Raw genomic sequence first — 11,065 nt, forward strand, 5'->3', positions numbered from 1 at the left:
GAATCATTATGAGTCAGCAATGAGCCATGAATTCATGCTCCACACCAACAATTATAGTTATAACGTATGATTCAATTTATCATATGAAATGTCACATCAGCAACGTGCAGCATCAACTACCTTATGCCTCAGAATAATTTCTGCCCAATAGAAAGCTGAATATTAATCATACATTTCTTTTTTGCTTCCCCAATTGTGCTTTGATAATTCCATTTCCAAGAATCTGATTAGACAAATATCTCATTAAAAAAAAACATCAATACTAAAAGGAAAATGTTAAGTGAAGTGAATTAAACCCTAATAAAAAAAAAAGATACTAATAACTCACTTAAAATTACGTACATTATTTTAGATGTATTTTTAAAAAAATAAAAAAATAAAAAGAACAGAAACAACAACGTTGGAAAGGTGTTCTTATCAGAATTTTATTCAAATAGTTGTGCTCTCTCAAAAATTTCTTGCTTTAAAGATTTGGACTGCATGCTTCATTGCTGTATATAACATGCGAGTGAATTGGCACGTGAAATATACCATGACTTGGCTTCATCGTGTGATTAATGTGAATTTAGCACGTGGGAAGGATTGGTTCAATTTCTTGTGTCAGATTCTTTATGGGTAGTATGACACCTCCATGTGACATAGCAGAGACCAGAGACCGATGAACAGACAAGATTTTTCAAACCGAAGTTATTGCCGTCACATGTTTTTTTTTTTTGTATAGGGCCAAGCCAAAATGGCTGTAACAGAAAAAGATCTTTGTCTTCAATCCCAAGAAAAGCAAAGAGCCATTCATTAATATGAATAGCTTGTAGGGCGCGAGCCGGTTTTGTGTTGTCGTTTGAAACATTTTTTATAAATAGACAATATTGTACTTATAATGCTACTTTATAAGAACAGTTTGAGTAAAAGTTCATTTAGTCTTTAGGGCTTTGAATTCAATTACTCAGAGTTATGCGGCTTATGCTATTCAGCTATAAAGAGGAAAGAAAGACGGTAGAAACGGCAGTATGTGCTGTGATAGCTATTTAAAAAAAATAATAAAACCAACGGTTTGATATTTGAAAGCAGAGAGATTTGCATTTAGTGCCGCCGATGACGACAACAACATTATTGGCATGGTGGCAATGGCTCTGTTGGCTTTGTGATGCATCAGCGTGGCGATGGGGGCACTGTTGATTGTAAGGTTGTGGCTTTTGTTCCTTTTTTTCAATAAGAGATTGTTAGTTCTGTCGGAAAATGGTCGATTTTGCGGTTCGGTCATATGATAGGAAACAGTCAGATGAGAAGATAATGTTTGTGATATGCATATATTTCTTCTCTTTTTTGCATCATTTTTTAAGTATTGTTTTAATACTTTTAAACGGCCAAATAAAAGAGAGAGAATGACGCATAAAACGGCAGCACATGTTGCCGTTTCTATTGTCCTTCTTTTTTCTTTTTGGCCGTTTAGTATTTTTCTTACTCAATTATGTGTCTGAATTTTAAAATAGATTAGACAAAAAACACTATACTTACCCTTGAAAACACGAATTTAATAACAAAGAAAGTAATTATACATAAAAATATTCAAGCAATTTTAAAAAGTATAAAGACTAACGAAATAATTTACCAAAACCTCAAAAGGAAAATTCACCCAGACAATTCTTTAGACTTCTTGTCATAGAGCACAACATGCAAGCAATTGCACTGCTTATATATGCACTTATCTCATACGTTGACTAATAATACAATCACGTGAGAGCACACATGAATAATAAGCAAAACCATTAGCATCCTTTCTTTCCGGATCAATCCAATTTCTATATGTATATGCTCTTACCATCCACACTTGGCAACTTCTCGAAAGTACTGTCATTGAATGGATATCAACTTTACAGAACTACATATTTAAAACGTGCCTTAAATTAGATCAATTGATATTTGAGTGTTTCTTTTTATGATCATTAATATTGCGGATATGCAGTTAATTATGCACAAATAAATAAAACTCTGATTTATTCTTCCTCCTTGAAGCTTGAGTGTTTCTTTGATAGATTATGTTATAGCTAGTTACAATTAATATGCTTTATAAAATAATATGCTTCTATTTGTTGAATAAATAATTAATTAATCAACTTGTATATATATATTTAAAAAAACGTAAATATTTGATAGATTATGTTGTTAAGAGTGGTATGAGTTTCATGAGTAGAATGTATGCATTTAATAAAATATTATTGATAAAAATATTGTGATGATGTTGTATATAATGAACAAAATACTAAACATGAGATTAGATTATCTATAATTTTCTTAATAATCAAAATTTATAAAGTAAGAAAAAAAAATAACTAACTTAGACTTTCATGAACTCGGTAATCTAATATAAAATTAGATAATTGTGACATATAAGCTTTGTATTTGGTAATGACCTATTTGATGCAAATTTTTAAAAAAGGGACCTATTAAGCAAATATAAAACAATCAGCGGGCACTGACGTTATTATCCCAATCCTGAAACCGCCCACCAAAAATCACTTAAACAAACAATTCCACGCGGCAACCACAGAGCGTGCCTTCACGTCCCCAACTCACCGCAACGAACATTCCGCAATCCGAAGCGCTTTTGCTGATCTGTTGGTTCAAATGATATGAAAGGAGATATTTGAACAAAAAGAGAGAAAAAATATCTGGCTGACAAAAGACGAAGATATTATCAGCCTAGGATGACGTGGCAACCCGCTGACGTAACCGACACGTGTAAAAAGCGTCGCCATGTGGAGCCTTTATTGGCTCTCAGCCCCACCGCCTTTCTCTCCTTCTCATTCTCTCTACTTAATTTTCGCGACGATATTTTTGCATTTTGCTGCCTTTCAAAATCATTTTTGATATTTTTAACTTTTCGCCCGATCAAAACGATAAGAAGAAGAAGAAGAAGAAGAAGAAGAAAATATCTGGAGAGAAATTAAAAATAAAAGAAGAAGAAGAAGAAGAACGAATGAGAGAGAACAGTTTACGGATTATTCCATCACCGGATCAAGAGACAATGGATAGAATTTGCGGGACTGAGTTGGCTCGGACTGACTCGGAATCCTCTGCTGTCACAGTTGAAAGCTCGCATCTTAACGGAAATGCAACGCCGGTAATTTTTATTTTTTATTAATTATCTTATCTTTTGGCTTTTTTGATATTTTATAGTTCCTGTGTTGGATATTTTATAGTTCTTGTGTTGGATATTTTTAGGTTGCTTGCATGTTTAGAAATTTAATTTTTATGTTAATTTTATGATTTTGAGTTAGGTTTTGAAGTACTGTTTCGAAATTGAGTGATGATATTTTTCTTTTTAAAGTTAATTTAATTAATTACATGACTAGATATTAGATTATTGCTGCTTCGTTTTTATTGGCGCCAGTTAGCTGCTGATTTTTAGAATCAACGTTTAATGGATTCTTTTAGTGTTGTTATTTTTTTTTTTAAAAAATAATAATAATTAAGCCTTTCGATGGAGTTGCACGGCTTTTTGCTTTGATCTTTCACATATTAGATTGAGACAAAGCTTCATGTGATTCTTTGTGATGTTTACTTAGAAGGCTCCAATCCTGCAATATATAAAGGACATATAATCTTACCTCTCGTTGAAAGTTTTTGGGGGTGAGATCTCTTTCCTTTAGGTTATTGCAAAATGTCCACCTATTCTGAGTAGGCACAGGTCAAGCAAGTGGTTTGCTTGGTTCTTTTAGATGTTGTTTGTTTCTTGCGGCTTTTTTTTTTTTTTTCCCCTTTTATGTGGGAACAAAATTTTGGGTATTATGCAATTCTGAATTCGAGAAGATCTTTAAAATTTGCCCCTTGTTTTCCCTTTATCACAGCTGGATTCACCACGTCATGTTAAGCTAGTTGATCTTTCTTCAACTGATTATTAGAGATTGTTGGTGCATATTCTCGACGTCGCACTTTCAAATTAATTCCCTTTTTCCTACTTCTAAGTGATTTTTGAATTTAGAATTGTAGTTTATCTTGGACATTTACTGGGAGAATGGTGATTATTACTTGGAAAGTGACAAGAATGGGCAAGCAGTAAAACATATCGGGGGTGTTTTGGTACTGCCCAAATTCGCATTTCCTTCATCTGCTGTTTGTTTCTCTTGGTTGTGAGGACATTTGATTGGTGCCTTTTTTTTTTTTTTTTTTGCCTTGGGAATTTTGATGTTATGACGATATCTCTACATGTTGTATTTTAAGAACCACTTGCTTTTTTCTTGTAATCATTAAGGCTGTTGTGGCCTGCAAATGCTATAAAAGTTGACACTTCAATTGTTATAAACATGTTTCATTGCAATTCTATTGTAATTAAACTTTCCTTTCACCTCTTTTTGTCACTTTTATTGCAGGGCCAATCTGCAGAGTGGACGAATGAAAAGCACAATTCTTATCTTGACTGTTTAGAAGCATCATTTGTTGAGCAGTTGCATAAGTTGCATGATTCTGCTTCCATGTGTTTGGTTGGATGCCACTCAGCCAAGACTCCTTCATCCGGCCAGGTAAGGGCCTTATCTGTTAGATATCTCCATCTTTTTGTGTGTGCTTTCAGTTTAAATACTTCAAACTAACTTTTTTCTTAATTATTTTTTTCAGTTAATGGTTCTACGAGATGGCTGCTGGCAGAAGATTAAATCTAAAGGGAATAAATGTTTGTATGATAATGCTGCTGTTAATTCTCATGCAGTGCTAGAAAATCCACGGATACGCCGTTTTACCTCTGTAGGCAAACACCAGACCGCAACATCACTTCATCCCCAGAAGCTTGATTTGCCTTATGATGAGGGATTCTATTTCAGGGAGGATAAAGATTTCTCTTGTGGACCAGCTGGAACTTCGCAGCGGCACCTTGATTGCCTCCATAATTCAGTTGGAAGCACTGGAGGTAACTCTGGCTATTTTTTCATCAAGTAGAATTTCTACCATGTTTGCTGTTTCCACTTACCTTCAACATTTGTATGCTTTGAGTTCTTACAATACCCATTAAGACCCACATGCTTCTCCTTCTTGTAAGGTTTTTTTGTTGGTTTACTAAATGACTTGGATATGTGGATTCGTCAAATTATGAAAATTAGGAAGAGAGTTTGAGGGAATGAGAGAGAGGATTGAAGGGAGGAATCTGACATAAGGGAGGCAAAAGAAAAGACCAAACAAGAGTAGGATTTATAATGAGTAAAATGGGATACTGGAGACTGAACAATTCTTCAGCAATGTACTTCCAATTAAAATTTGGCTTATATTTACCCTAGACGCATAAAAAGTCCATTAACCTAGCGAGTAGCGATCCAATCTAGAATTAAGTAAAATTACCTTAAATACATTTTAAAAGTAGGCCTATGTGCATGAACTAGTTTTTATCGAAATTTTCTATGCAAAAGAGTCAATAGTAGAAACAAATACATCTTCCCCAGAATAGAATTCTAACAAATGAAACGGCTTGGCAAATATTCAACTTTCTTTTATCTATTTTTTTCTTATCTGCTTTTTAATCCAAATAGACAGTTGATTTTGCAGTGGAATGTTGACTGTGATTGACAAAATAATAAGTGTCAATTAACTCTGTCATTAACCAGAGTAGAAAGCTGTTGTATTGATAGTTTATTAACTTTTGCCAAACGTGACTGGTAGATTTATAAATGGTGTGCGAAAGATAACTTAACTAAATAAAGAAGAAAATATAAATTATTTACTTGAAATATTTGATGATTTTTGTTACCCCTTGAGCACTAAATATTGTGCTGAAACAATGAACCATTAATACTTTTAAGAGAAATTAAGCCACTTCGCAACCGGATCTATATGGTTACCTTTATCTTATTTCTGTCTATAAGCAGCTTTCTTTGAATCATACCCTTCTGAGAGATGAATATGAACCAAGTTACCATGCAGCTTTGCAATCGATGGTTCTAATTTCAAGCATATTCAACACTAGACACCTTTTAAAGTGCTTCTGCTAGACTCAAGAATCTGTCATTGCTCCATATATCTTCTTTTTGCTAGCTGTGTATGTGTAATTTTTGTTGATGCTTTAGTCATTACTACTTGTTTCTCATCTTCTGACCTTATTTCTGAACTGCTGCAGAGGGTTCGGATCAGAATTTTGTTGGTGAAGACCAAGTAGATAGCTCAAGCTTTAGGCCAATGGCAAAAAGGTCGAAAACGGCTGCAGCTGATGCACGCGATGATCAAGTAATTTGTAGAGCCTTTTTTTTTTTTTTGTCAGTTGGTTTTTGATACCCTTAAATTTAATTCTCACATGATTGTGGTGAATGTTCATTTTGTGAGATTTTCATGTTCATTATTTACATGCCATTCAGGTTGTGCCGTTTGAGAAGCGTCATACTCCTAATGTTTCAACCATCAACCAAGCTTCCTAATGTTCACGAGTTATTTTCAGAACATCCTGAGAGCTTTGCCTCTCCGAGATCTGATTACTTTTTGAGAGGAAGCTGAGTTGCAATGCTTTACTGAAGTTCTAAACATAATCTTTTACAAGTATACACCACCAGAAAGAAGATTTAAGTAATCATCTTTAATAGTTTTCTCCAAGTGCCTAGCTGAAGAAACATCAAGATAAGTGCCTCGAGACAGTATTGGTGGTGATATTTGCTTGAGCACTTTTTTTTTTTGTTTTGGGGGGGGGGGGGTTGCTACCAGAAGACTTTTGACACAGAATCAAGTCGGAAGAAAATAAATTTACGTCTGCCTCAGAACTTGCTAGCGTCTACTATGTATGCCATAGGTAAGATTTAGAGTAGTTGCAATCGATGGTAAGAGCCTAGTTAGCAGCAAGCATGCAATTCGAGTGAAAGAGTATTTTTTATATTCATGTTCTTCCATCCCATTGTTGTATTTTGAATGCATTGTACATAGAAATATGGACGTTTTAATGCATTGTACATAGAAGTATGGAAGTCTTCATAGATGTAGAGGACCGGAAACTCAAATTTGTATGCTATGTAGCTAATGAGCTATAAGCAATTACTTTTCTCTTTTTTTCCTTTTCTTTTTACAGTGATTTTTATGACGGTATTATTTTTTAATCTACAAGTAATGCTTCCCATATTGGATACTCAAAGACATTCTTCAATCAAAAGCCTTATCTCATGATTGATTCGTTTCTTTTGGATCATTATTTGTACTTGTACCAGCCAATTAATTACCAGATCAATATAACCAACCCGGTTGGCTATAATTGCCCACCAACTCCAAAAGTTAGCCTAAGCTATATCTCCTTTCTATGGCCTTGATTTGAAGTTATCTTTTTTCGTCTTTGTATTATTGGTTTTGTCCAGAAACAGTGCATAAAGCACTACTCCTTTGCTTAGGGATTTTCAAGCAATGATGATTTTATAAATTTTAGTTAAAATCACATTAGTATATTGTAATTAGGTGAAATCGATATGTATGTGAACTATAAGCATTTCTGTTTGTCCAAGAACAAGAATGGACATTAATTTTTGTTTTTTAAAATATATTTAAACTATCAAAATTCCAAGAACATATAATTATAAGGATATTTTTAATTCATATACAATGAAACAAAAAGGTCGTCGATAATTAAGAAACAAAATGTTGGTGCTGAAATCTGCCCGCCCTTTGACCGACCAGATTCTTTCACCAACGTTTATGTTATCAATTGTTGCTCGAACCACTGGGGTTGGAATCACCCTCCTTTCTCTTACTAGACCTGCGTTCACCGAAAACGGATTAGAGACGCCAGTGGTTTTGCCGGCGTAAACCCTCCGATGCCTAAGTTAGCACAAGGTGTTTACGGGAAAACAGTTCAATTTGGATTGAAGAATGGTTTCTAATTTACTCGAAGTTTGTAAGAAAATGGCATGGTTGCAATTTGGCAGCGTTTTCCCTCTCTCAGTTTTTCTGTCTCTTTCTCTATCGATTTCTTCTTCTTTTATAGCCGCTGTCCCACGTTTTCATTTACCTTTCATCCCCCCTTTTTCGGGTAGTGGCAGCCCCTCATGGGACTTTAACTGCTACATTATGGGCAAACGTGGGATCTCGCGTCTCCCGCAATGGTTCTGGGAAAAGCGCAACTACCGTGATTCTGTGGGATCGTGTTCCCGCTTTTTGGGAGATTGATATTGGCTCGGTATTTGACTCTGGTCGGTATATTACCCTGACCGGTATTCGTCTCTAGTTGGTTCATGTTTATCCCTGTGTTCTGCTCATACCATTTGGCTGAGGTGATCCATGCCGGGGCAGAAATAGTAGCATGGCCGACCTGGTGCTTGTATTTACTTAACACCAGTCCCCCAGTTTCTGGTCTTGCGAGTGAAATGAGTTAAGAGTAGAAACTGATAGTCAAATCTCACCAACTCGAGGAGCTTCTCATCTGGTCTTCTGTTTACCGGGACGGACCTGAGGTACCATTTTTCTTCTGGGGAGATTTCGACCTGAGCATGGGCCTAAATGAGCATGTCCATTGCATATCTGGGCTTACACCTATCCTGGCTTCTTATAACGGTTAGTGACGCGGCATTTCCAGACTCTTCGTATTTGAAATTTGAAACGACGGGCTATCTGTCCTCGATATTCGGTGAGTGAGCTGGCATTCCCATCACTTAAATGCTTTCATTTTTCCCTTTTCGTTTCAAATCCATAGACTTAAATCTTCATCGTTTTGTTATTCGTCTCTCTGTCGTTAACCAACCCCCTCTTTGAACTTTGCTCACATTTCTGGTGTCCGGAGCATCCACTTGCTGGGTTTTTCTTCTATCACGGTCGCGCTATCAGTACCAATTCAATCCAGGTATTGCTTTTAATTTCTTCTCTGGTTCTTGTTGATTGGGTTCTGTGTTGCCCCCTTTTGTATCCGTATACTTGAGTTTTCTTTGTTTTCTTTTGGGATTCCGATATGTCAAATCGGAAGAGGAAGTTAATTGCTGATGAGAGTGACGAAGAAGTAGGGGATTCAGACCTTAACTTGTCAATACCCACTGATTTTTTACGTCCTTCTAGTAGTGTAAGCCCCTCCTATGGTAGGAATACCCTTGAGTACCCACGCCCCTCGGCTGTTTCTCTCTCCCCCGAACTAGAGTTTGTAGGGAATAGAGGTGGACCTGCGTCGGGCTCTGGTGAGAACCATAGCTTCGGTGAGGTTGGGGTCCCTGAAGGAGTTGGTGATGGTGAGGGGAGCAGTTTCGGTCCGAGCAGACCCGCTCGGAGAAGGAACCTTGGTCATAGGGTAGAGGCGGATTCTTATCCTATTGACTACATAGCTTTTGCCACCACCCAAACTGATATGTTCAAGCTTAGGAACCTTTACAACATTCCTGAGGAGGTTCTCTTGGTGGTTCCTAGGAAAGGTGATGTTCCTAGTCGGCCTCCGCGGGGGTATGTGACGATGCACCTGGAGAGTTTCAAATTAGGAGCTCGGCTGCCCCTTCAACGCTATTTTGCTAAGATACTGGCGGTATGCACCTGACCCCAGGTCAGCTACATCCCAATGGGTGGAGGGTTCTCTCAGCTATGTATGTGCTGTGGAAAAGGTGTTGATCAGAGGAGCTCTCCCTTGTTGAAGTGAAGCATCTATACCAGCTGAGGAGCAGCCCGAAGGAAGCAGGCTGGTATTATTTCATGTCGAGCTCTGTGAAGAGGAAATCAATCACCGGCTTCCACTCTTCGTACAAAAATTGGAAGAACAAATTCTTCTTTGCTGGGAGAAGTTGGTGTCCTGCAGCTCATTCGTTGGGTGGTGATATTTACCTTCCAACACATTTTGTCACCTCAGGTTGTTCATTTTTTGCCTAAATTCTTAATCAAATTGCCACTTATTGAGTTCTTTAACATTTTTTGCTATTTCAGAGTCGTGGGGTTTGATCAGGGGGCTTGAGGATCGACCTTTGCTTCAGGTGGAGACTGCTCTGGTGAACGCGTCTACCTGTCAAGATCTCTTGTCACCAACAAGCCTGGTCGGTTCAGGTTTAGTGGACATAGCAGCCGGAATGGATAACAAGATCCTCAGTGCTATGACCAGAAAGCGTGGTCGGGCTCCGAGCAGCTCTAGCAACCCTCCTCCTCCTCCTCCTCCGAAGAAAGTCAGTGTTGGCCCTTCTAAGGCTTCTGTTCCTGCTCTGCCCCCTCCTCCACTTCGTAAGAGTGTCGGGGAGAAAACTACTGACAAGAGTTCTGAGGTCAGCACAGGCTCTGGGGACCGATCCCCCCCTCTTCTGGCTCGTGATCAGGGTGACTACTTGACCCCGTATCAGAGGGACTATGGGAAGTCAGTGGGACCAAAGATGGTCCAGGACATTGAGAGCATGAATATCAATGAATTAGCTGGTTCTGTCCAAAGGGTCTCCTTCAAGTTGGCCACCATAGTATCTTGTTACAAGAATAGGATCACGCGCCAGGAGAGGAAGCTCCAAGCTGAGAACCAAGACTTGAAGAAGAGGGTTAAGTCTACTGATCGCTCGAAGGAGAAGCTAGCCGAGCTGAGCAGGCAGATTACAGAGCTAGAAGAGAAAATTGCGGTTGCTGAGTCCACTTCCTCTAAACTTGAGGGTGAGTTGGGTGACCTGAAGTCCGATCTTCAGACTACTCAAAGTGAAAGAGATACTCTAAAGACCGCCCTTGAGGGAGAGATCAAATCCTTGAGTGAACAGCTGGCTGAGGAGAAAGGTAAATCCGCTGATGTGGACGATCGGTTGGATGCCGAGTATGACTTTGGGGTTGCTTTCTCCTATAAATGCATCATGTCTGTGCTTAAGGAAGAATATCTCGAGCTAGACATGAGCAAGCTGGAGGCTGGAGTGCAGCGGTATATGGTGGAGATCGGCCAGACAGATAAGGAGTAGGGTGAGCAGGATCAGGTGGAGACTTCTTTAGATGGGGTGCAGGAGGGGGAAGCTAGGGGACGTGCTTTTGAGGTGGGACAAGGGTCCGTGCCCCCTCCTCCCGGAATTGCTGACCTTCCACTTCTAGAGATAGTTGATCCTTCACCTGCTGAAGCCGTTGACCCTCGTAATCCTTAGGTCTATTTTTGTATAGACTCTAGATTTTCATTCGTTTTGTAAACATTTAAACG

General features: G+C 38.2%; 2 protein-coding genes across 2 annotated transcripts; both read left to right on the forward strand.

Moving 5' to 3' along the window:
* Positions 1-2,902: 2,902 nt before the first annotated feature.
* On the forward strand, positions 2,903-7,083 carry LOC18033766. Its single transcript, XM_006422954.2, has 5 exons — positions 2,903-3,121; positions 4,371-4,520; positions 4,615-4,903; positions 6,101-6,207; positions 6,336-7,083. Exons 1-5 carry the CDS (start codon positions 2,978-2,980, stop codon positions 6,393-6,395), a joined length of 750 nt encoding a protein of 249 aa, XP_006423017.1. The 5' UTR covers positions 2,903-2,977; the 3' UTR covers positions 6,396-7,083.
* Positions 7,084-8,893: 1,810 nt separating this feature from the next.
* Positions 8,894-10,835, forward strand: LOC112096144. Its single transcript, XM_024179074.1, has 3 exons — positions 8,894-9,344; positions 9,539-9,769; positions 9,844-10,835. The coding sequence occupies exons 1-3, from the start codon at positions 8,894-8,896 to the stop codon at positions 10,833-10,835; spliced, it is 1,674 nt and encodes a 557-aa protein (XP_024034842.1).
* Positions 10,836-11,065: the final 230 nt, after the last annotated feature.

Source organism: Citrus clementina, unplaced genomic scaffold (assembly GCF_000493195.1).
Source record: "Citrus clementina cultivar Clemenules unplaced genomic scaffold, Citrus_clementina_v1.0 scaffold_8, whole genome shotgun sequence".
Classification (NCBI taxonomy): domain Eukaryota; kingdom Viridiplantae; phylum Streptophyta; class Magnoliopsida; order Sapindales; family Rutaceae; genus Citrus; species Citrus x clementina.

Coding starts and splice junctions, on each gene's coding strand:
- LOC18033766 (XM_006422954.2), top strand. CDS start 2,978: ATGAGAGAGAACAGTTTACGGATTATTCCATCACCGGATCAAGAGACA. Junction 3,122..4,370: donor TTAACGGAAATGCAACGCCG/GTAATTTTTATT, acceptor CTTTTATTGCAG/GGCCAATCTGCAGAGTGGAC. Junction 6,208..6,335: donor CTGATGCACGCGATGATCAA/GTAATTTGTAGA, acceptor CATGCCATTCAG/GTTGTGCCGTTTGAGAAGCG.
- LOC112096144 (XM_024179074.1), top strand. CDS start 8,894: ATGTCAAATCGGAAGAGGAAGTTAATTGCTGATGAGAGTGACGAAGAA. Junction 9,345..9,538: donor CTTGGTGGTTCCTAGGAAAG/GTGATGTTCCTA, acceptor GGTGTTGATCAG/AGGAGCTCTCCCTTGTTGAA. Junction 9,770..9,843: donor AACACATTTTGTCACCTCAG/GTTGTTCATTTT, acceptor TTGCTATTTCAG/AGTCGTGGGGTTTGATCAGG.